Consider the following 26606-nt stretch of genomic DNA (forward strand, 5'->3'; position numbering starts at 1 on the left):
TCATTTAATTGTCACCACTCCCTTGAGAGGTAGTTACCATAATCCTTTATTTCATATTTGGGGACAACAGCTCATAGAGATGAGGTTAGCTGCCCAAAGTCACACTGATGGGAAGTGACACTACCACTCTCGGGAGCTAGGTGTGTCAGACTCTGTCTCCTGTGATCCCAAGAAGTGTACAATAATATCACAAAGTGAGGTCACCTATCATCTGTGGGCACATCTGTTAATTTTCTTGTGAAAAATAATGGACATTAGGCAATTCATTGTGTTCATTAAATAGAAATGTCATGGTTGCAATGGCTCATTTCAACAGAATGCTTATGGTTTCCACGTAGATGTGCCTAAGCCCCTCTCCACAGGCATGAGTTAATTAACTTCCTCAGAGATGAGCCATGTGGCAGGAGCTGCCAGGGCCACCTGCTGATGGTTCTGTGTATGAACCAAGAGGTGGTGTACAGAATGATTCACCTCAGGAAACATAAAGCTGTAAGGAGGGCCCTGAGCCCAGAGTGGAAGAGCCTCCATGCCCAACCTTTTCTAACACAGAAAGAGACATTTCTTGTGGCGATTTTCTTCTTCGTCTTAGAAAAGCAGCATTTCCTCTTCCCTACATACTCCTTGCGTAGACAGCTGGCAATAATGACTGGTTTCTGTAAATGGCAGGAAATTGTGTCAGGCCTTCATACTGTCTATTGACCTGGAAAAAGCCCTATCCTCCCAATGCGCCAGCCCCTCCCTCTATGAGCCTGCATCAAAGAAGACTTTCTACTAGGTGACACATTCATTGGATATCCTCCTGTCTTAGCACTTCTTTTTGGAGAGAAGAGACTATCGTTTTCCTCTCCTACAAAGGCATTTACTTGGGAACACATTAAGTGGAACCTTGATTCTCGAACTTAATTTGTTCTGGAAAATTGTTTGAAAAAGCAATTTGTTCAAAAACTGAATCTTCTTTGTTTGTTGTCTGAGAGACATGTGACTGATCATACAGGTATTGGCATGAAAGGGTTGTTGGCTCAAGGGTCAAGAATCAAGACCCAAAGTTTTGTTAGACCACCAAGACGTTTTTTCCCTTGAACAACTTTATGGAGAACTGTTCGAGAACCAAGAGATTCGAGAACTGAGGTTTGAATGTATTTTATGCAGTCAGCCCATCTCTCAGAAAATAAGCAAAGAGATTTGAAGAAGCACCAAATAACCCTCGAAGGACAAAACAGCATGCTGTGGACTGGACTTTGCCCTGAATTTTTGTACAGTGTAGTTTCTCCAAGGAGCAGTGATTTACAGTACTTCGCTCAGTTTCTAAAATTCACAAGTTCTTTCTTGGCTTCTGTAATTTTAAATTCACTCCACTTTTTTGTTTTATATTCTATGAAAGACAAAGCAATCGAACATGATTTTTTTGGATTCTTACCCAAGGATACGTTTATTGATGAGAGAGAGAGAGAAACAGATCTGTTGCCTCTTGTAAATGCCCTGACCAGGGAATCAAACTCTTAATCTTTTGTGTGGGATGACACTCCAACCAACTGAGCCACCCATATGTAGATGTGAACTTAATCAATAGTTGTTAAAATCAAGGTATGAATTAGAGAAACTCAAAGTCATTTGAGAGTTGTAGGCAGGCCACTTTAACTGACAAACCTATGTATTATTTAATGAAATAACTACTGTGTATGTTTTTACCTCATCAAAGTTGGTGGAATTCAAGGCGTTCATTGTTCTCACTCTTTCCATCTGCACATCTTCATCCTCTGCTCCTGGATCTTCTGGGTTTGGGCATGCGTTGCAGCTTCTCGGAGAAATTCTGGGAGTCAAAATCATCCATTAACAATTGATTTGGGGTTTTCATCCTGTATCAAGAACACTGCATTCTCTAAATCTTAACTCTATTTAATGACCAAAACTTCCTACATAGATTTCATTCTACTTCCCTATGGAAACATTATTTTTAGAAATACCAATAAGTAACTTAGTACCTGGTATATGACAAAACATTTTGCTATCATAGCTTAAGAAATTTTTTTTTCTGGGCAGCCCAGTTTTAACACCAACATGTTAGCATTATTATATTTTCATAGGGAGATAAGGTCAGAATATTTGGAATATGTGCTAGAGTCACTCTACTCTCTTCTTATTCTGTCTCTCTTACTTAGAATATAATCTCATTCTATTGTCCCTTCAAACTAATGTCCCATATTGCTATTAGAAAATTTCTTCTTTTATCTTGGAAGTCTCCCATCCAATGGTCTGTGATACTTAAGGATAGAACAGATGTGGTGTGGGAGACCCAGAGGGACTAAGATGCTTATGGTCATGTTCTTGAATAGTGAAAAAAAAGTGTCATGTTTTGAGTTCCATTGATAACTGAACCAGTCTATGGTCCACTGGTTGGCCTTCTTACTAACATAGGAAAAGAGCACAGTTATTACTGTCTTTGACTTATTGATCATTCTGTTCTTCCTTTCTGGACCAATAGCGTTCCTTCAACTGCTGATCTGTTCAAATTAACTGCTAAACTCGCCACGTGTGACCTTCCCTAGTGTTCCTCTGCACAGTGTCAGAGAGAGTCCTTACTCTTCAATGTCTCAGATCCATTTGCTCCATTATTAATCATATTTGATTTGGGTACCTAGATCTCTACGATTTGTATTGACACAGGGTGTCTACTTTAGTCTATTCTAGCACTTGGCATTTCTTTATTAATGGGTTAATTTATACATAAAAATATTTAAAAATATTGATCACTGAAATGAGAGAATCCAATTTATTTTTTTCTAACCGAAAGAAGGGATCCTTTCTCATTGATTTCTTTCCAAACTTCCATTCCAGACATCGAAGAATAAAGAGGAAGATGATAAAATGAAGAAAAGGCTAGGAGTAAAGAGATGCACAATTAGAAACACTGAAAGAACATCATTTCACTAAATTACTAATGAAAAGAACATCATTTCACTAATTTACATTAGAAGTAAATTAGGAATAATTGGACTTCGGCAAAGATGCATTTGGCAAAATCATTACCAATTTCCAATAATCTATTCATCAAATTGTAAAACTAGCAAATTCACTCTCAGTGTTGTTTACAGACACATAGGCAACAAATATAGTTATGGGATACCATTACTTTAAGTCATTTTCTCTAATAGTTGTACAGAGTTCTTAAAAATTGGGAAGCATATTATCTGGTTAGTTGATCTTTATAAAAATGTTCTATTTTACACAATTCTATCTCTATGGGCTACAGATACCCATATATCCACCTTAATAAAAAGCTTTCCGTGGTTATAGGAATTAAGATGGTTTAGTTTAATAAAAGCCATGAAAAATTGTAAAGAAGAATGTGTTCTTACAATTAGGAATACCAGAAAGGGCTCTATACCTCCTGATTTTTCACGAAGCATAGAATACATTGCAAGCTGCAAAAAGAAAGATAACAGTTAGACATCGAAAGTTTTGCTTTGTGAACTTTAGCAATATGAATGTGAATTGGCCCGTTGAACAGCCCTAGAGGCATGTTCTCTGATTTCACCCAGAGTATTGACTAAGTGTCCATTCTGAAATGTGTAGTAAGAGGCTGTCTTCCCTCCTACCAAGGTCTATGAGCCATTGTGCTTCAATTTGAAGCAGTAGAATCTAGCAATTATTCATCGCCTGCTAAGAGAATCTTGGGTGTCTATGCTAGCCTCTCCAAACACTGAGAGAGAAGCAGAACTTATCTTCATCACACATACCTCCACACACCTTCCTGTGCCCACTGTGCCTTCTAGAAGGCCCCTTTCTTCCCTTTCCCATGGACACCTCTTCACTCCCGTACTGTACCTTCCTTCCATTTGTAGAAGTACGGGTACCAGTCAGCTAGGAAAAAGGGATTCTATTCATATTGAGAGCTTCTCTAGAATCCTGAAATCCCTAAGATTAGGAACATTTCATTTGCCTCCTTCTAGAGCTGAACATGCCCAGGAGTCTAGAAAGCCCAGAATGTAAAGGCTGTTCTATTTCTCGCCATCCACTCTCCTTCATCCCTGCCCATCAGTGAGGGCCAACTCTTCAATTACAGTTCAGCTGGAGTGTATTGTCTTATCTGGGAGAGACTCGGTTGGAATCCACGAAGTACAATCTTCAAATACCATGCCCATTTAACAGACTGCAGAGTCCCAACCCGGAGCCCAGCTTTCCCCACTGGTTGTGAGTTCCAGGTGGTGTTACTTACATGCAAAAATATGAATATACAGATAAGTAGTGTGCTTTGTGGTACTAGAAAGACAGTAATATACATTGTATAAGGTCCAAATACACCCATCATCGTTATAAACACACAGAAGTTGGTGACCTAAAGAAAATACAAATACGTATGTTAACCACTCTGAACTTCAATAGATGCTCCAAATTAAGATGGCTCATCTTGGATCCGTTCCTAATCTACACTCCATCCTCAGAAAACAAGCTGAAATCAGCATCTCTCACTGACATTTTCTTTTGGTGATTTAGCTGCATTCCTGTGGTCTAGAGTATCATGAATGAGACATCACTGGAAAAATCTAGAATCTAATACATAGAGCATCTTATTACAGAAAAGGAGAAAAAGTGGTGTATATTGTTTTTGGAGATAAAATTCAGAATGGTAGATAAGCAATAATCATAGGTAAAAATTGCAATTAATATCTAATAGGAATAAAGCAACAATAAAAGGTAACTTCTGTTAACTAAAGCAATGGAGAACTCAAAGCATTTAATTATCTGGAGTGGCTTGGCAGAAGTACTAAAATACAAAATTCAGGGATAACAGAAAGTTTTAAGTATATCTGATGCTCTCAGACTTTTTCTTCTAAAGTATGGCAATGCCTCCTTAAAAGTTTTGACACTTCAAATTTCTATCTGTTACAAAACATCACTTTTATGGCTTCCAAAAAATATTCTTCCATTAAGAATATTCTTCCTAAAAGTGTGTCTTTGAGCATATTTTTTTTTTCTGCACTACACACCACCCTGGCTTCCCACGGTCCACAGAATAAATTCTTGGGCACATTACTTAAGGCCTGTCATGGTTCCAACCATTATGTTCACCATAACTAGGCGCATGTGCAGGCTGCAACTTGCTTTCTGTGGATATTCATTGTCAGATTATTACCAGCAGCTAGGTCTTTCTCCTAGCCAGGACCTTCTCCCCTTTGGGTTTCTGCTTATTCATTGTTTCCTGTTTGCACCATCACTCGTCTCCAGCTGTTGGAATTTTACTCCTCTTCAGGGTTCACTTTCTAAAGGAAATCGCTGCTCTTGTCTTTACGAATGACTCTCTCCCCTTTTCTGATTTAATAGCCCTCTTTATTACTCAGTTGCATTAGACTTTTAAAGATGGAAGGCATCTCAATCATCTTTGCCTTATCTCTGTTTCAGTAAGTGGCTGTTTACTCACCCATTTACCCTCTGAGTGCTCCTTCAGTGTTGAAACTGTCTCCTTTTCTCTGTCTTAGTTTGTGACATATTGTTGGAAGCCAGCGATAGGTTTGGTGAGTTAACAACTTGCTTTTTGGCATCCCAAATGACAGGAAATTAGAATAGATGCTTATAGATTACATATATTTTTCCTCCTAATTTATGTAAAGTAATTGTTGCTTTATGGAATTAATTCTTAGAGAGTTAGGGAACTTGTTTCTAGTTTTAACTATGCTAGTGACTTGTGTAACTTCATGGAGATCTTTGGAGGTATTCCTTTTTCAGTGAAAAGAAAATGCAGATAGTGTCTAGGTTTCCTTTTACTAAATATTTTATGGTTAGAAAGAGTTTTGGCCACTTGTCAAGAAAGACAGGGTAGAAATAGGAAGAGAAAAAGGTGCAGAATTTTGAAAATGATCCATAGATAACGTAAACACAAAATATTGTAGCCTATAATACTAATTTATCCTATTGAGGGTGAATTTTTAAAGTATTAGCTCAGAATCCTATGTTAAATATATAAAATAAATGTCCCCAAACATACTTACAATAAAGAAGCAAAGAGACCAAATGCCACTGTTTTTTCTCCCCTTGCGACAGATGAAGGAAATTATGTAGGTAAAGAAGATAAGGGACATGGCATAACCAATGGCACATGGGATCTGAAATGAACAGAAGTGCTATGTTTAGTGAAAGGCAAATGCCATCTAGGAAAACATTTCAGGTCCAAAACATTGTCATAGCACAGGATTTTAGTTACTAATAATTCCCGACAATGCGAGTGTCAGTGAAAACAGTTTGCATCTTTAAAGTTTCTAATTAAATTGTACAATGACCTTTGTTCTATGAATATTGTAACTTACTTGGGTGATCTGAGTGAAACTGAAGAAGATACGCTCTTGAAAGACCAAAATGAAATCCATTGAATACATGAAAAGGAACATCAGCCAGTACAGTGGAACGTCAACCAGCGCCTGCCCAAACCAGTAAGCCGAAGGGAAGAGCCCCGAAATCCGTAGCTGGGACCAAGCTCTGCTCTGATTAGGAGAGAGCAGAAAAATACAAATGGTACTTAAATGTGAGGTTTAAGAAAATGTGGGTTATGTAAGAAATATCAAAACAAAACATCCCTTTGTAATAATTCTGCATCATGGCTACACATGTTATCTGGACCAAGGGAGATGAATTGTTCCCAGTGTAAGCAGTCAGTTTGCTGCTTTAATAAACAGCATTGATGTTCATCAGACTCATAATAGAACACATGGGAAAGGAGATCTCAGAATAATCAAGGCATCAACACTTGGGTAAACAGGGTGGTGATTAATGGCTTACGGGTCAGGGTGGGATGGTTTATCTGGGCAGCTTTTTATCAGGGTTGCTTCTTTGACTCAGTATGAACTGTGCTCTTGCTCTTTTTCCTAGTATTGCATTTAAATATCTACTTATATATATGCTTTAAAATATATGTACATTTGCTTTATTCTTTTAATCAAAGTAAAGGATGTATTAGGATAGTTTTGCGATAGCACACATTCAAATATTAATTGCCCATCCAAATATTTGTATGTGTGTACATAAACACAAATTCCTTCACAAATATAGAGGTATTTTATATTCCTTGTATTCCCTTTGTATTTATTCTCTGAATAAATTTCTAAGTTACATATTTTAAAAACAACTTATATGGTGATGTGGTTTGGAGCACAAATTATATTTTAAACTTCATAATTTTGAACATGTTTTTCTTTGAAAAATATTTACATTCATTTGTTGACGGTCACTGATCAGCTAAATAATGCTCCTGTCTGAGACATAGTTTGACCTAAGGATTCATATCAAAATCCCCACACAGATCCACTCAGGTGGTAGAACTGAAAAGGATTTGGTGATCTACTCAATATGTGGGTGAAGCCCCTAGAGAAATGAAGGATGTTTTCAGATGACCAACAAGATAACTGATGCATTGTGCTGACATTTATGGGGACAGAAAATAGGCAGGGGAACACGTTTAAGAATGTCATACATTTACTTCGGGAAGGTGAAATTTGAGAGTCTGTGAGGCCTCCAACAGAAAAGTGGAGAAAGGAGCCTGGGTCAGCATTGAAGGTGAAATCACCAATTAGAGGTCTGAGCTAGAGTCCAGTCCATGAGTGATGAGGCAGTAGAGGGCATTTGAAGCCCTAGTGTCAGATGAGCTTGCCGGGGAGAAAATGACATTTGACACGAGAGTCAAGGGGTTGAGACCTGAGGATTTCCAAAATTTAGAGATGAGATAGAGAAATAGGATACTTCAAAAGAGGGAGGGAGGGAGAGGGGGGAGAAAGAGAGAGACAGAGAGAAAGTGGCCGCAATGTTGGGAGAGACATGGTGAAGTAAGGACATCACACAGCCTGCAGACAGAAAGTGTTTCTGTTTTCCATGGGTGACATTTCAAGTTGGGAGTATGTTAATGCTAAAATGACTAATTGTCCCATCGGGCCAGTACATGGCCTTTCCCTAGATTCCTGGAGATTCTACACAAGAAAGGGAACATTGCACAGATAATACTGTTTCCTTGGGCAACAGGATTATTTTGGGCAGGAAGTGACATTAACGGAGATGGTAGTGAGTAAACAGATGCTTATGCAAGGTTTCATGGGTTTTGCCTCATAGAGTTACACAAATGAAGCTATTAAAGGGTATCCTATTGAAATGTGTGAGTAACGCTAATGGCCTGTGTGGATTAGTCACATAAGCTTGCCACCCTGTGATTACTACTCAAAATTTGTCTCCACTTCAGAACTACTGAATCAGAATCTTCATTTTACCAGGATGCTCTAGTAGTATGATTTGTAGATGCATTAAAGGGTCATTTGGATTCACGAAAGAGCGTCTGTAAAAGGAAATTTATAAATAGATTATCAATTAAACACTGGGATTTTCTTTTTATTTCTCTGAGTCCTCGACAGTTTTCAAAATATCATTTCCTTTTGTTTCAACAATCTCATTTTTATTAACTGTATAAAAATGTAATTTTTGAACAGTAAAAAGTACCCATATGAAGTACACAGTTGTGTGCATTCTGATGAATGTATATGTTACTATATCACAATCATAACCAAAGTATAGAACGTTTCTATTCCTCCCTCCCACCAAATTCCCCATGCTCCTTTGCGGTCGGTAGCCTTCTTTGCTGTTACAAGAAACCACTGGTGCTCTCGGCCATTAATAATTAGTTTACCTTTCTGAGTGCTTCATATAAATGAAAAAAATTAGTGTTTACTTTTTGTGTCTCATTTCTGCTGGTAAATTTATGAGCTGCCCCTTCTTTTGTATGGCTGAGTGGTAGTCCATTGTATGATTCTACCAGAGTTTATCAGTTCACAGCTTGATGGATGTTTGCGTTGTTCAGGTAGTTAAAAATTCTTCATGTTGTTGACATAAATCTTTTACTGACATAAGCATTGTGAATATTTTTCTCTGAGTCCACAGCTTTTTATTTTCTTAATGGTGTTTTACAAAGAACAAAAGGTCTTAACTTAGATGAAGTACAAGGTATCCTATTCTTGTGTGGTGTATGCTTCCTTTGTCCCAGGTAAGAAATATTTGCCTACCATCAGACCTATGATTCATTTCAGAATAATTTTGTGTATGGTAGGAGGTGCATGTTGAGAACATTTTTTTTCATAACAGTATCAGGTTGCTTCCATACCATTTGCTGAAAGGGCTAACCTTACCTCATTTGAATTCCCTGACAGTTCTTACTGGAAATCAGTCGATTATATATGGATAGGGTTATATCTGAAATGTTGACTACATTTTACATATTTATATGATTATCCTTATTAATTCAACACATTCTTAGTACAACTAGAGTAAGCCTTGAAGTCAGAAGCATACCTATTCCAACTTTCCGTTTTTTCCAAAGTTATTTTATTTTCAGTTCTTTTCAAGCTCACATAAACGTCAGAAGCGTTCTGTATAGTCTAGTTATCTATATATTTATGTTTCCACTTATAAAACTTCCTTTTGTTTTTACAGCTGAGGATTTATGTCTGAATTGGCTGCTCAATGAAACATGTATAAATAGCCTCTTGAAAACGCCTGTAATTACATTACGTTCAACATGTTCTCATACAAAGTAAGGAAAGTTGCAGTTACTCATTGTTACCTTATAATCATCAGTGCTAGACATGGCAATGTAAGGAGCACAGCAGGATAACAAAAGCAACCAGGACACAGAAGGCATCAGGAATCCCAAAGAATAATTCAGATCCTTTTGAAAAGACAAAGAATATAATGAGCTGAATGAACAAATTCAAAATTCATTTTCTGGAATGCATTTTAAAAAATATTAAACAGATTACATACAATCCTGCCTTATGCCCCTGTTGTTACCAAACTCTCTCACTATCCAACCAGTTTTGAAGCTTGACTTTTGGCTTGATTCCCATGTTTATGGATAAAGAAAGTGATTCAAAGAAGGTGAATGAATTGCTAATATTACAGAGTTGGAAAGCAATGAGAGTAAGATCTTTCATTTTCTTACTTTATGCTTTTAAGTGGAGTCTGATGCTAAGTAATAAACAATGATAATTCACAGATGAAACATTCAGTTTTCGAACGGATCTTTATAATTGTTTTAAATGTAATAGCTTACTCAAAGATTGTATCACATATTTTATGAGCACAAGGATAGTAAGTGGTCTTTTAGGCACAACGCGAGACAAGGTAAGTATTGGATGAGGATTCAAAAGCAGAGATGAGGTACTAGCAGGGAAGTGAAATCTCCAGGGAAGACTCATGTCCTTGGTTATACATACAGCTGCTCCTGTTTACACCATCTTTAAGGACAGAATATTCACAGACCTTCTTGGAAACAGTCATTGTTTCATGATTCACAGAGTTGGGTTTGAGCAAGCACATTACTGAAAAGATGTCGTAACCAGAGTCATTTTTAGCCTGGACACCAGAGACACACTTGCTATGTACAGAAAGGTGGGACCGAAATGTATCATCAGACTCTTCCCACAACACCCGCATGCTGGGTGGGTTTAGTTCTCTGTGGCAAATCCATTGCCTTTGGGCAGGATGGAAGTGAGGTCTGAAATTACTGGTGTAACGAGTAGGCAAATTAATAGAGTATAAAATGAATTGCTGGAGATGCTGGGCACATGAATATGGGTTAACTGAGCTGGATGGTGTCATCATACTCACCCTGTCTAAACAGGACATTTTTACAGATGAACACCCCAGGCAATGTCTCAGTTATTATATCCTTCCTCAGAAACCAGAACATTAAAAATGCCTTCCTAGTTATGTAGGAGGGGTATTAAATAAAAACACACTGTATATTCTAAAATTAATTAATATTTGATGGGTGACTGAAATTTTTTGCTTTCCTGATTACATTTCTTACATACCCTTACTGAAAGGAATGATTTCCTGAGCACACAGGGAGAGATGTTGTGAGAAAATAACTCAAGGTCTTTCTGAAGCATGCGAAAATAATGGTGGATAGGTCCATGGTCCATTTTATATATGTACGGGTAGATGGCTGTTAGCCATAGACATTATCATAAAACCTTACAGGTGAGTGGAAAATGGATAATTTTCTGATCTCTAATATTGATTTTTGTGTTTAACAAGTAAGGAATTCAGGACTTTTCATGTTCTAGTCCCTCTCTGATACAAAGGGTATTATATGTGCTAAAAATATATGCCAACAGAATGCTTTAAAAGGAAGAACTATATTTAGCGAATAATCAAAAAAGAATAATTACAAAGTCTGATAGGTATTCTGGTTTCCAAACCTAAAGGGCTCTGTACATTCCAATCACCCGGGCTTTTTTCAGAAACAGAATTTTTTTTTTACCTTTATGAAAAAGCTGCTTTGGTCTAGAGTGGGCCTTAGGAATTAATACCTTTGACAAAGAACTGGGGTCATTCTAATGTAACCAGTCTTCAGCTCTCGCCTGAATTTGCTCTATTTTTTTCTTTTGTGGCATTTATAAAAGTAATAGTAAGACTTCTATTTTTTCCTCTCTCTTTCCTTTCTTTCATTATTTTTGTAGTCACAGTGCTGCATGATTTCACTTTAATTTCCTCATATTCTCTTTGAAACTACATTTTGTTGGTTCTCTTTTGCACTAAAAAAAAAAAAAGAGAAGCTTTGAAAACCACATGGATTTCCCAAAGCATGAATCCAGATGCTAATTTATCACGCAGTAGTTTCCTCAATGAGCATCAAATTCCAGTACTTAAAAGCGTCATTTGGGAGATTCTCGATAGAGGAGAGTCACTCAGATTATCTACTTACCCCCTGAAATGTAGTTCTGTCTGTTTGGATGCTTGCTGACGGCTTAACCATTTTAAGTAGCCCATTACTAACAATATGCATAAGAACTGGGAAGCAATTCAATCTTTTGACATTGCAAGCTAGTGAAAATCTGTAATTCTAAAACATAGAAAGCAAGGTTATAAATTGTTAGAAATCTTCATGTTTTTTCTAAAGAGGCCAAAATTCAATATTTTATTTTAAAAAGTCATGTTTTTAAATAGTGTTAAATAATCAGAACAAAAATGAACACTGTGTAAATAAACCAAAACATGTGTATAGGCTGTACATAATTTTTAGGACACCGGTTATCTGTCTTACGGCTAGAATCAAATATTATTATGGTTTAAGGATAAAGCAGATGTTTCAGAACATATGTACTTGGCAGTGGGTACTGTATAGTATTTATTTTGCTACTGTAGACCATTTGTGTTGGTAGACAGTGCTTGGTCTATGAATTATTTATCATACTAGTGACTACAATTAAGTAGTGAATGAAAGCCATATTTGTTTTTCACTGTGTCTCCTAAATCAAAGGCCTGAGCATATTGATAGTTTATTAGCTCTGCACACCTTGGGGGAAAATTACTACATAAAGACCAGCATACCTTCTCGTGACCAGACACTATGATGACTCCATTATAAGATGGATCATCTAGGCCATTCCCAGTTCCAGACACATCCACATTCAGCGCTATGTTCTGATGCTCCACGGAATGTATAAAGTCATCAATGCTTGCTCCTAAATGGTAGTTAAATGTATTAGGTATCACAGACACTAAGAAAACCAATGTCAAGTTCTGCAGTGAAATTAAAATTAGAATTAAAAATTTTAAATTAAAATTGTATATTTGTCATCTCCCAGCCTCAAAAATTGATTTGAACACATGCTGAAGAAGTAAAAAGGTTCATTTTTTTCTCTCATATTTGTTTTCTAAGTCATACCCTGGACAGAGAATGTTTTGGAAATGAAGTATTCACCATATTATTACCTGTTTTATTGATGATTAATAATTGAGTGAGAGGATCATGTGGTTGTTGTCCAGGAGCAAGGAAGTATAAATGAGGAGTAAGTTCCCAAGTATAACTGCTTGTATATAATTTAGAGATGATGAACTCCCAAAGAAGAGGTATAATTGCAATTCCTAGAATCAATAGCCTACACAGGAGAAAAGTGCCGATGTGAATGAATGCACAGTCATTTCCTAACCTTTTAAAACTGTCTAGGCAAATGATAATTGAATGAGATCAAGCAATTACGGAAATTAAACATATAGCTCATGTTTATTTATTTATGGAATATTTTGATTTTTAACTTCTAAATTAGACATGATAAAATATAGATATATCCTTTTGTTAATATCTTGTTCCTCTCTAGCCATTAGCACAATTCCATGGGATATGAGTCCTTTAACTGTATGTTCAGATTCTGCATCTTCCTGGGGTTCCAGTGTGGTGTTAATTCATCAACACTTCATACTCAACTCCCTTCATGTTCAGTCCTCTTCACATAGTCCCTATTGCTGTTAGTGATGACCGCATGATTTCCTGACTCTCCAGGTTTGAATGTTCAATTATTTTTTACTCTTTATTTTCCTCCATATAAGTTGAAAAATTTTATTATGCTTTCATTATATCTTATTTTGGAATCTTTCTCCATTCCTAATTTCTAATTTTACAATATTACATCTCATGTCAATTCTTGCTAATTGGCCGGCATCTCTCAAGACACTTCCACAGCGTTGCCAGATTAATTGTAAAGATTCTTCTTACATTAGGCTAACCTCCTTATCAAAGATTCTCAGTGAATTCTCATTACTTATTTATGCAGCAAGGATTTATTGAGATTCTATGATGTACCAAGTTTCCTATTCCTTTGATGCTTAATCAATGTATTCATAGACAAAGCACTGACGGACAGCCAAAGTTCTGTGGACACCAGGGTGCTAATGAAAAATGCTGGAACAGTGCCCATTACGCATGCAGCAGGTATGGAAAGGGAGCTATTGGCACTTAGTAGGGGTGGAGGGAAGCCATGAAATCTAGTTTAGAGCAAGTAGGATATAATGGGAGAGTCAGGACTTCCTGGGAAGAGTCAGCAGCATGATTAGACCACTGGCATATGAATACTGGAAAAAAAGATTTATATTCCAATGTGTCCCTCGCCAGCCACAAAAAATTGAAAGGAGAGCCAATATTACATTACTCTAACTTTTCCCTAAAATTGGCTCTGAGATAGTATACCTTCCACCTGCTACTCTGCTATTAAATAAAACAAGGACCATGAACTAGACTGAGTATTGTACTTTATCTAGTTTTGTAGATGTAGACATTTATTTTCATTTGTTTTCTCTTGTTTTTAGACTTTGATTTCTTTTAACACATTGACTGAACAAAAGCTATGGCACTCTGATACTCACAGTGTTAAAAGGGCTTTTCTTTCATGCTTTAGCTTTAAGAAGCGGACCTTTGCAATTGCAAGGATTTGCTGTCCCCACAGAGCCACGCCACCTACTGTTTCTCTCATCTCACTAAGTGAAGAGGGAAAAAGTTCCATCTCAACAAGTCTTTCTGTGTCTCCAGCTCCTTCTGCTTGTGCTTCTCCCAAAGTGGCAATATCTACAAAACACAAAATAAGGCCCTGGCTGGCGTAGCTCAGTGGATTGAGCACAGGCCTGTGAAGCAAAGGGTCACTGGTTCGATTCCCAGTGAGGGCACATGCCTGGGTTTCAGGCCAGGTCCCCAGTAGGGGACACATGAGAGGCAACCACACATTGATGTTTCTCTCCCACTCTTTCTTCTTCCCTTCCCCCTCTCTAAAAAATAAATAAATAAATAAAATATTTTTTAAAACCCACAAAATAAGTAATGCATAAAACCCCATTTCAGATCAAGCTGACTATAGGCATTTGTTTTACCAACGACATCACAGGTAATGTCTTCCACCTAACTGTAGGCATTGTTTGGTATTATTGGCTTTTGCCATGAATTGAATAAACAGTGGGAAGTTTCATTTCTTGAACAAAAGGACTGGAAAGGTCTTACATAACTTAGATATAGATAATACATTAAAGAGGTTAAGATAAGTATGCAAGATCATCATAGTGCCTAGGTGTGGCTTGGAAACTCAGTAATGAAAACAATTATCTTAGGTATTCATCTGGTGAAACAAGAAACTGATGTGCTACCAACTGGGGGTTAACTATGAATTAAACTACAGCAATAACCACATTAAAAATAAATGGACTAAACAAACCACTATAAGAAACATTGTAAATGTAAGAGTAAGCAAAATTTGATGATATGCTGAATTTAAATAAAATGCACAAAGAAGTTGATTTTAGATTGAAAGTACAAGTGGGTTGAAAAAGTTGTTTAAAGAGACAAACACAAATTGCATTAAAATTAAAGCAGTTGTGTTAATACTAGACAAACTGGGCTTCAGGATAACTGCCATAACCACAGTTTTAAAGGGGCCATTCGTAACGATAGTGAAGGCAATTAATCAAGAAGACATGCTAATCTTAAATGCATATGTGCTTAATAACAGACTGGAAATACATGGAGTAAAAAACTTACCTAACTGAAGGGAGAAGAAGACAAAAATAGACACATCTAGAATTATAGTTGGAGATTTTTACCACCCCTCACTTGTAAATGATAGAAACTACAGGCAATAAGAAAATCAGCAAGGGCATAGAATATTTGAACAACAGTATCATCCAATTAAACCAAGTTGATATTTATACAACGTGCCTTACAACTGAAGTTCTGTAAATATGTATATTTATAGCACAATATCACCACATTGATCAAACCAAAAGTGACCATGCTGAACTGCCCTGCCAGAGGGTATACATGTAGAATGTATACATGTACTATATATACACATACCATATATACTATATATATTACATGTAGTATACACACACACACTATATATACTATATATTATATATAGCACATGTATACATTTGTATATATACACATACACATATACACATATATACATACATGCAGTTCATGTATACATTTGTATAAACACACATATGCATTTGTATGTATGTGTGTAAAAATGTTTTTAAATAGAAAATAAATATTCACCAAAATAGTTGAAATACTAATTTAATAACACACTTGTGAATCTTTAAGTATGACAGTAATGTCTCACTAAATAGGGCATGCCAATAGAGATTGAAAAATTATTGAAAATAGCCAAATATATATTTTGTATTTGAAAAGTATAATAACTAAAAAAATTGTTGAAAAATAAAAGCTCAACGGATTTCATCTGGTGGAAGATATGATTAATAAACATGACAAAAGGTAAATGGAGATTATTAAGTCTAAGAAACAAAAAGAAAAAAGAATGGAGGAAAGTGAAATTTCAAAGACATGTGAGACACTATCAAGCACACTAACATACACTACCGCATACAATAATGGGAGTTCCAGAGGACAGTAGAGAGAGAAGTGGGCAGAAAGTGTATTTGAAGCAATAGTGTCTAAAATCTTCCAAATGTGATGAAAAAACTCTAATCTATACATACAGGGAGCTTAACAAACACCACACAGGATAAATGCATGGGTGTCTACCCCCGAGGACATCTTTGTTGAATTGTCAAAGTCAGAGTCAGAAAGAGAATCTTGAAAGCAGAGAAGAAAAACAAGTAATCATACAAAGAAATCCTCAATAAGATGTACAGATGACTTTTCATCAGAAACCATGGAGACTAGCAGGCAGTGTGATAGCATATTGAAAGTGCTTAGAGAGGGAGATTTAGAGTAAGTGTTTTGTCTGAAATTGTCCTTGGAAAATGGGATATGATGATGGTTATGAGCCTTGGGTAGAAGAAAATGGGCCACCTTTAATTCTAAGGCAATTGGCAGTGGAGGTAACAAATGTGGCAGGGATGCATTTCACCTTAATAAATTCTTGTCTAAGAATGGCCTTAATCATTGAACCCAACATTTTGTAATCATGTCTTTGGAATGGTCTCTTCTAGAAGTATATACTGCATTCGATGTTATGAACATATTTACATGATACTTTTCATGCATTTTAGTTACCTGGTTCGTCAATGGTTGATTCCCCTTCTAGTTTCAGGAACACCTCGTTCAGAGTTGTCATAGAAACACCATAAGTCTCAATCCCCAGGTCAGAATGGAGATCAAGATCCTCATAAAGTTCTGAAAAACACATACACAGTAGCAAATCAAAACAACAGAAATCACAAGTGAACTGAGGACAACTTTTTAAACTCAAAAGCACAAATAATACATAAGATTATACTTATAATAAGTCAGGAATTTTAAAAACTAACATTTTATGATAAGTAACATTTTCAAATCTATATTACTCTTTTGGTATTGTGTTACAGCCCATACATTAACTTCTTTTGATCAAATATTAATTTATATTTCTATTAAAATTTCATTTTAGTTTTTTTATGACTTGCTTTTAAAATTTAATTAATAGTGAAACTTCAGATTTTTCAACTCTAAGACTAATTAATTGAAGAGTCTTTTTCAGAGAACAGATACAAAAGGGACCCAACAAAGGGATAAAACTAATTTTGTGAGAATTAGTTGGATTGTGTAGAATCTTCTTCAGTTCAGAAAATATCTGTCGCAGGAAGTACACAGGATATAAATCATTTTTAAAAACTACTGCTTTTGACTATAGAAGAAAAATTCACAGGATCTCATAGACAGAGAATGAAAAAGCAACTCAGAATCTTCTTGGAAATGTAAGAAATTGTCACAGCATTTTCTCTAGCAACTCTGTATCCATTTATTCTTTAGTTCATTTACCAATGATACTTTTGCATCCATCATTGTTCTTAAAAGAAGAAACAATGTCCCTGTCTGCATGAACTTGAATTGTAATTTTTAATTAAATGAAGTTTAAATAAAAGTCTAATTTAAAATCCTGGTATGATCACAGAACTCCTGTGGCTTCAACCTGGAGCTTGTCCCTGGGCAAAAGGATATGTCGAAAAGCTTTCTTGAAGTTAAATTTGTTGGGGTGACATTGGTTTATAAAATTATCCAGGTTTCAAGTGCACAGTTCTATGATACATCATTGGTATGTTATGTTGTGTGCCCACCACCCAAAGTGAAATCTATTTAAAACTTTGTCTTGATGAGTGTCATATACAGAGACATGGAGAAGTAAGATTTAAACTGCTAATAAGTATTATGCGTCGTTCTTTCATTTCCCTAAAATTATACAAACCTCCTGTGAATGCTAACTATTATGAAAGCACATTGATTAGGGCTTGATTAATGTTTTGCCTGATGGTTCTAAGGACTAACTTGTGTTGTCACCATGAAAAGTGTATTTGAATGACTCTGTGAGGGTAATTTACATGTCCTTGTTTCCCACACATATGGTGGGGTTAACTATTTTGACCATTCAGGGCAGGCCCTCATCGGACTGCATTATAAGAGAGCAGACTCTTTGAGTGATACACACAACTAGGAATTTTTAAAAATACTAAGCTCTTTAGATAATTTTAGATTCACATGCAGTCATAAAAAATAATACAGAGAGATCTGTCTACTCTCTTCAGTTTCCCCCAGTGATAGTGTATTAAAAAGCCAGAGTGCAATATCACAGCCAGGGTACTGTCATTAATGTAATCAAGATCTGGGACACCGCCATCCCCACTGTGATCACGCTAGCCAGTAAGAGCCACATGCCCCTGGCTCGTCAAGGAGAGAACTGATGAGAACCACAGCTGCCTTCTTCTCCCTTGGGATAAAAGGGGTTAATAGAAGCCTTTGGACTCTCTGACCAGGCTGATGGGTGGGGACCTTCTCTAGCTCCATCCTAGTCTGTGAAGACTGGGAGAGGTGCCTGCTCTAACTAATGCACACACATCCACCCAGCAGTCAAAGGAAATGAAAACTCATCAGTCAAAGATGTTCTAACAAAGGAACAAGACAAATCTCTAGAAACTGACCCCAATGAAATGAAACTACTTACCTGATGGAGAATTCAAAACAGCTCTCAAAAGTAAACTGTTATTATGCATTGGCTTGAAAAACCCAGAGTTCTCACAAGTCTTGTCAAGAGAAGAACAAGCTATATCATGGGGTTGTTTAACATAGTAAGCCAGAGGTTTTCAACCACTTCTATTTATGAGTGATTATGAATATTCTGCTGTACAGTATAAAGGGAATGAAGACCTAAAAAAGCACCTTAAAATGCTCAGGCCTAATGCAACCATTAGAATATAATATTTCCCATTGTAGATAAAATAGTCTAGTTATTTTACATCATGTTTTAAAAACCTGGACACATTGTAAGTCCTCGGTAAATGTTAGTTATAATAATTATCAGTGATATTTTTATGAATAATATTTACATATTTCATTTCATGATGCTCATGTACATTACCTGGAAATTTATTTGTTGTTTCCAAGGGCAATGTATAGACAAGTTTTCCTTCGCTTTCTGCTGATAATTTGGCATCAGGGATGTGCTCGGTAACAAGGGATGTTATTTTTTCTTTAACACACATTTCATTCAACTGCAAACTGTGGTTCAAAAAAAAGATGTATGTTATTTGGCATCATCTTCATTCGCATGAAGAAAATTATTAGTCTCTATGAGACAAAGAAAACTCAAATAAAATCTAATGCAAGAAATAGGTCATCCAAAGAAGAAAAATGAAGACAAAACAATCAGACTATATACATGTGATGGGGGAAATCAAAGAATGAGCTAACCAGAATTACAGGTCAGGTTATTCAGAGATGATGCCCAGAGAAGGTCAATATCGATTCAGGTCATTAAGGGGAGAATAGTTACCAAGATACCAGGGATACAACACAGCCAAGTCAGGACACTGCAAGATGGAAAATGTTTAGGATTTTTCAAAGGGAGTTTAAGTTGGCTGAACAGGATTGTGGGACTGGGTAAGAACAAGGGACTTTGGATAGGTAGGCCTAGGCACAAAACAGGTTCAGTTCAATTTAATCATCCAATGTAAATTTGTGAAGTTCTTAGCATGTGATAGAAATGATCCTAAATGCTGAGGGTACAATGGTTAACAAAGCAGCATTGTCCTCATTGTCCTGCTCTTGTGGAGTTTAATTTCTAATGGGAGTGACAGAAAGAAAAGAAGGAAACCAGTGGATAAGTAAAATAATTACCAATAGTGGCTAAGTGTTATGAAGGGAACAGGGTTACAGGCAGAAACAAATTATGGATAAATGTGGGTTTGGATTGGTGGGATAACTAATTTTTCAGTTTAGTGCTAACTTTAGAGCTTTGATTAAGAACAAAGTAACATTGAGAAAGTCAGTCTACCCATATGAAAAAACACCAGTGTAAAACCGTGTCCAGCTGGTTCAGTTTGTTGGAGCATCATCCCAACTACAGGTTGTAAGGTTGCAGGTTTGATTCCTAGTCAGGGCATATACCTAGGTTGTGAGTTCGATCCCTAGTTGGGGTGCACACAATAGGCAAACAATTGATCTTTCTAACTCACATGCATGTTTCTCTCTCTTCCTTCCTCTCTCTCTAAACAACCAACAAACATATCTTCTAGTGAGGATGAAAGAAAAATACTCAATGTAGAAAAACAAACAAAAAATTAACCAAGGTTATGAAGTATACAGTAGGTGAAATAAGGGCAGTAACTTGACTTTGGAACTTGGTTTTGCCACTTGAAACATGTTATTTAACCTATTTGAACAGTTTCCTCCTTAGTAAAATGGAATAATGATTGCTAACATCTAGGGTTGTTCTAAGAAGTGGATATTAGTGATGCTTGCACTTAACAAGCCCTTCAAAATTGTAGCTGTTTTATTTGACCAAATGCTTGAGTCGAAATTATTCTATTTACACATAAAGTATTATAAACATGTAAGAACAGCCACTTTTAGAAGCAGTGAAATCTACTGATGGAATGAAACAAAAAAATATTACAGTTGTTCTCCATGATGATGTTCTCAATTCACGAAATATTTCCTGGCCACGTAGAAGAACTTGTGCTGAGTACTAGGGAAGACTGCATGAACAGTACAAGTTTAGCTCAGAAAAGGGTGTCAGCAAACTTTTTCTCTAAATAGCTAGATAGTAGGTACTTTAGACTTTGCAGGCCAGTAGATCTCTGTTGCAACTGCTCATCGCTGCCCTTGTAACGTGGAAGCAGTCCTGCCCAATATCTAAATAAGTAGGCGTGGCTGTGCTCTAAACTTCATTCAGAAAAACAGGAAGTGGGCTGGATTTGGCCCATGGGCCATCCAAATTTAGGAGAAGAAATAGGGCAATTATACAAATTATTGTCCAGGAGACTCACGACTTGGTCAGAGATCCCGGCCAGCATTTTTTAGTTTGAGAACACATTATGTGGCCATGCAGTGTGCCGGTCACCATCTCATTTATTTTTCTACAGCCTTTATTTGCAACTAAGAATTATTACTCCCACTTGTAAGTGAGAAAACTGAGTTTCAGAGAGTTTATTTAATTTCCCAGGAGAGATTAAAATAGAGTGCCTTAAAAAATCAAAAGATTGGGACACTACACAGAGATGTAAGATTAATAAAGGCTACATGAGGTGGCAATCAAATAACTCTCTAGGACTTGAATAGGTTGAAATAGGCCCAAGAAAATGCCAGATTCGGGAAATAGTTTCCAACAGTGAGAAACATAGGCCATGCTATGGCCTGTGCAAGGAACAAGGACCTGCTCCTTCCATACCTTAATGAGAGGGTATGGAACTGAGCAAGAGCAAAGGATTTGGAGTCAGGACAGTGGGCCACACCAACAACATTTGGTTATGTAGTTTGGACCCTGGTCGGTAAAATCAAACCACCGGAGATTTTTGTTTGCTTTGTCTTGTTGTTGTCATACGTTTGGTTTGGTTTGGTCTTTAAAGTGTAGATGGTATAAATCAGAGCTGTATTTTAGACCAACTGACCAATTCTTGTATAAATTAAAAAGTAAAGTATGTATTTGGATCGTAAACTTGAAATTAAAACCATACAGGTTCCATTCCTGATGCTTGCACTTATTTGCCTAGGGAACCTATAGTTGCACCTGTAGAATAAAGGTAATAACAGTTCCTACCTCGTAAAGTAAAAAATTTAAGTATATTTTCTCTGAATCAATCAGTCAATAATAGCTAGAATATGCTACTATTTAAAATAATGATAAAAATAAAATGAGGAAGTTGGAGAGGAGAGAAAGCAAGAAAGAAGAGGAGAAGCGAGGAGAAGGAGAAGAAATAAAGGGCCTACTTGAGAGATTATGTTAAAATCCTGGTTGACAGACGATGAGGCTATAAAATACAATGTCAGTTGAAAAAGTTCCCTCAACACATATCTTCCTTACCAAATAATGTTTGTAGGATATATTTCCTATCACATTCATCTAAACTTTTTTTGTGAGGTTATCTTTTATTCTTGATCTCTACAGTCTACCAATCAATAGCTCTTACATACACATCCTAACTCCATATATCCATGTCTCTCTGTCTCTATATATCTGGGTATTTATCTCCATATAAGTATAGGTGTGAATGTGCCTATGTATATACAGACACCTGTATATAATAATAAAAGGTTTCCCTGCATGTTGTAATGTGTTGCTTCAAGCATCATGCCTTGTTTTATCTCATTCTTTAGCCGTATCAAGTGGCTGTACCTTAAGTGATATCCAATCCCCCATTTCTTCTTTAGAAACAGGGACGAGCCTGCGCACTTCAGCTTCCCTTTGGAAAGAAACACTTTCCTATCTGAAAGGGAAGAAGCAAAGAAGAAAGCTTGTTGAAAAGGTGCCCATCCTTTCCCAAGAAAAGACAAGTCATTCATTGTCTATGTGACCCAGCTACAATTCAGCAACTTCTACATTTTCAAATGTGGGCTTCAGAAAAGACTCATGGAAGAAAACTGTACTTGAACAATAATTAAAATAAATAAATAAACAAAGGACTCATTGAAGTAGACATGTTTTAATCTTATTTATAGACTTTTGGCAGTTTTTCCTTCCAACCAGCCAGGGAGGTGATGTGTATAACTTCTAACATAGAATATAGGGCATCACCACAGCAGGCATATTAATGGACCGAACATCAAAATTATTTTAATATGTCAAGTCAATTTATTTCAATTTTGAGTTAAAGGATTAATGCTTTTGAATATAGACTCTAACTTACTTCGAAAGAAGTGGGTCTCCTGGCACAGTATACCCCTGTAGAATCCAATGATTCAAAATNGGCAGTTTTTCCTTCCAACCAGCCAGGGAGGTGATGTGTATAACTTCTAACATAGAATATAGAGCATCACCACAGCAGGCATATTAATGGACCAAACATCAAAATTATTGTAATATGTCAAGTCAATTTATTTCAATTTTGAGTTAAAGGATTAATGCTTTTGAATATAGACTCTAACTTACTTCGAAAGAAGTGGGTCTCCTGGCACAGTATACCCCTGTAGAATCCAATGATTCAAAATTCTAGGAGCTACATGGAAGTCTTTGGAAGTAAGAGTCTCAGGCCCAGTTTGTATCATTACCAGCTTGTCAAATGGGCAGACATAACTAGATGACCAGCCTACACAACACAGCTGCTCAGCAATAATCCATGTTTTTCGAATCTCATAAAGTCTCCATCATGATACGTAAGGGAAACCAGCAATTACCAGCCAGGATGTCGGCCTCATCCATGAACTGAGTACTGAAGAGGATCACATGGTCCATTTTCCGCCCCTTCAGCAAGTTCCACACTTGATGCCTTGAAAAGGGATCCAATCCAGCAGTTGGTTCATCTAAGAGCAAAACCTGCAGGAAAGCGGTGTATGTAAACAGGTTTTCCAACGAGGCATATAGTTCTCCCAGAAAACATGCTGAAATCATACTGCTTATATTTTAAAGGGCATTGTGTTTAGGATTTTGTTTTTATACTTAATATCCCATCATAAATATTTTATCACAGATCTCCTCGACAAATAAGAGGTTTGAACTACTATCCAACCCCAAAGTTCCACTTAACAAAATTTGAATTCATCACTAAATTTCCTCTGACTTACCTGGGGATCTCCTAAAATGGTAATCCCAACGGTGAGCTTCCTTTTCTGTCCACCACTTAAGTTTTGAGCAAGGACATTCTGAATATTTTTCATTTCCAGTTCCATCAAAACTCTTTGTATCTAACCAAATGACAACAATTGTGTCACAAACCAACAATTTCTTTTTTTTTAATATTTAAAATTTGTAAATAAAAGAGTGTAAAGTATAACAGTTGAAAACATGGATACTTAGCCAGACTGACTAGGTTTCAACACCATTCCACATTAACTAGCTGTACAGTCTTGGTCAAGTTACCTGTTCTCTTGAACCTCAGTTTCCACACATGTAAAATGGGAATAATAATAGCACTTACCTTCTAGAGTTGTGAGGATCAAGTGAATTATTGTATTTAAAGTTAAGAGTAATACTTAGCATATTGTACATTATATATACATGCTAGATATTATCTAATTATATTTGTCTAAATTTCATGCAATGATCTTGCTCAAAGAAAATTTAATAATAGCATAAAAATTCAGTGGAAATAGAGTTAACAATTTCATTTTGACCAATATATTAGTTCTAACATATTTATGTACCTCTTCTTCCACTCCCTGTGGCTGAATTCCTTTTATTTTAGCAAAGAGTCTGAGATTTTCTTTCACAGTAAGGAAGTCAAATTGCACATTGAATTGCGGGCAAATTCCAGTGAGCTTGCTGATATTTTCTAGGTCAGCCATTTCTGAAAGTTTATTGTTATACACTGTGACTAAACCTATAACAAAGATTAAAAGTTAATATCAGACTACGTTTAAGATTTTTCTAAATGAAAATTCACTATATAGTTATTACCTATATTCTAGATACATGAGTTTTTTCTTCAAGGTTTAGACAGTACAATTCAGGCTATATATTGTAAACTTCCATTTTAGTTGTGTGGTATATAGAGGGGAGGCAGGTCCTTTCTGCAGCTTTTCGCATTAGGATATAGGCTATTTATCCATCCCTCACAGTTAGGTGTGGCTCTATAACAAATAAAATTTTAGTAAATGTAGTATAAGCAGAGGCGCCTCTACCCAGGGATTGCTGTCTTTTTGCTTCTGAGATAATGGATATCAATCACTGGGTGATGAATCCCTACCCAGCTGCCTGGAGGATGAAATGCCACGTAGGAAGAGAGATGCTATGGTCCTAACTGGAGCACCATGCACATGAGTGAGGCTATGCTAATTTGTCCAGCCCCAGCCACTTTAGTCCAGACAGAGAAACTGCCAGGCAACACAAAGAATCATGAGAAATAAGCAAATATTTTTATTTTAAGTCATTCGTTTCAGGGATGCTTGTCTTGCTGTAAAAGCTAACAGACACAATGGTAACTAATGGTAAAAACTGCATACCTTTATAGCCTAGTACTATATCAGTTGACTTCCATTTTTCCCTGGTAATCTGTGTTTGTGACTAATGATCAAAAGAACTTTATGTTAGCAGCTGATTTATTTGTCAACATGATTTTGGAGAAAAGCCTCTTACCTTTGGTGGGAACTGATAACCCACTAAGGATGTTTAACAGTGTCGATTTTCCAGCTCCACTGTGACCAAGTATTGCAGTGATTTGGCCTTCATATATGTCAAATGTCAGATCTAAAAAGGAAAAAGTAAAGGAAAGAAGGATGGAAGAAGGGAAAGAAGAAAAAGAGGTAGGTAGAGAAAGAAAATAATTAAAATTACAAGTTGATTGTGGAGGGAAATTTGCTTTTTTTGTTTCTTTGAATGGCTATATTTTTAAATATGAATGTACTAGGTTATTAAACTCAAAATTAAAAATATACCCTTTAACAAATTGGTATGTTGATCCTGTTTTGAAATTTTGAAATTACTTGTTTTAAAGCCAGGAAACATGTCTCATACTTCTAGGCTCACTAACATTGCCTGATTTATGGTAGGTGGATGTTAATATTTACTGGCTTAAAGGATAGATTAATAATTCAGTAAATTGTTATGCAGATAAAAATCCTTTGATGTATGACTTTTTTCACACAAAGTAAAAAATAGCAATATCAACAATAGCTCTGGAAGTACAGAAGAAAAAAATTGAGTTTATAGAAAACAACCCAGAATAGCCTTAGACTACCTCAGTATTACACAGTATATCTTTCAAATATGTATATATAGCTAAAACATACTGCAATTTCTCTAATGTTTATACCGTAGGAATAAAAAGTTGGAAAGGAAATTTTATCATATGGCTAAATAACTAACTTCAAATCTGAAAAGCACCAGTAATTTCTCACCGTGAGTAAAATCAATCAGTCTATCAATCAGAAAATTAAGATCAATATGACAACTAAATATATTTTTTACCTTTTAAGGCTTTTATTTTATCAGGCTTTCCTTTATATTCTTTTGTAACATTTCTGATTCTAAAATAAAGAAAAGAGACTTTGAGTTATGACCACGTTCTTCAGTTTGTAACTCTAAGTTTGGATGTAATTCTAGGTTTGGATAAGCCTTCTCTTCCTGGTGTAGGAAGACCTGGGATTTTACTCTCGTGCAGTCCTGCCAGTGTGACAGAACCAGTGAGAGGATTTCCTCCTGGCCCTGGCTGCACATTAGCTTCACCTGTGAAGGTGTTAAAACCTGCCTGTGCTTGGAACCCATCACCAAATCTTATGATTCCAATAACTGAGATGTAACATGACATTATTATTGAGAACCAGAAAGCTAGACCAAGAGATAACATGGGCATCAGTCACTGATGGACTCCTGTGAACTACTGACTCGGGTTGGGGATATCTTTGGTTATATATTGAGTCAAGGTTGGGGTGG

General features: G+C 36.3%; 1 protein-coding gene across 4 annotated transcripts in view; it reads right to left on the reverse strand.

The window, feature by feature from the left end:
* Positions 1-26606, reverse strand: part of ABCA8 (ATP binding cassette subfamily A member 8) — a 65843-nt gene that overhangs the window by 9797 nt on the left and 29440 nt on the right. For all 4 annotated transcript variants that reach the window (XM_037069975.1, XM_037069974.1, XM_037069972.1 and 1 more), the window contains 20 exons: positions 26142-26200; positions 25311-25421; positions 24380-24555; positions 23801-23920; positions 23414-23552; positions 22416-22506; positions 19161-19300; positions 16826-16945; positions 14176-14374; positions 12748-12914; positions 12364-12497; positions 11738-11875; positions 9590-9694; positions 6303-6476; positions 5988-6101; positions 4217-4336; positions 3357-3422; positions 2786-2877; positions 1690-1810; positions 536-653 (listed from right to left, as the gene is read on the reverse strand). In XM_037069975.1, coding sequence (XP_036925870.1) covers positions 536-653; positions 1690-1810; positions 2786-2877; positions 3357-3422; positions 4217-4336; positions 5988-6101; positions 6303-6476; positions 9590-9694; positions 11738-11875; positions 12364-12497; positions 12748-12914; positions 14176-14374; positions 16826-16945; positions 19161-19300; positions 22416-22506; positions 23414-23552; positions 23801-23920; positions 24380-24555; positions 25311-25421; positions 26142-26200 — 2504 coding nt within the window. The remainder of the gene's footprint in view (positions 1-535; positions 654-1689; positions 1811-2785; positions 2878-3356; positions 3423-4216; positions 4337-5987; positions 6102-6302; positions 6477-9589; positions 9695-11737; positions 11876-12363; positions 12498-12747; positions 12915-14175; positions 14375-16825; positions 16946-19160; positions 19301-22415; positions 22507-23413; positions 23553-23800; positions 23921-24379; positions 24556-25310; positions 25422-26141; positions 26201-26606) is intronic.

This window comes from Sturnira hondurensis, unplaced genomic scaffold (genome assembly GCF_014824575.4).
Source record: "Sturnira hondurensis isolate 20B ecotype Veracruz unplaced genomic scaffold, ASM1482457v3 Scaffold0018728, whole genome shotgun sequence".
Taxonomy (NCBI): Eukaryota; Metazoa; Chordata; class Mammalia; order Chiroptera; family Phyllostomidae; genus Sturnira; species Sturnira hondurensis.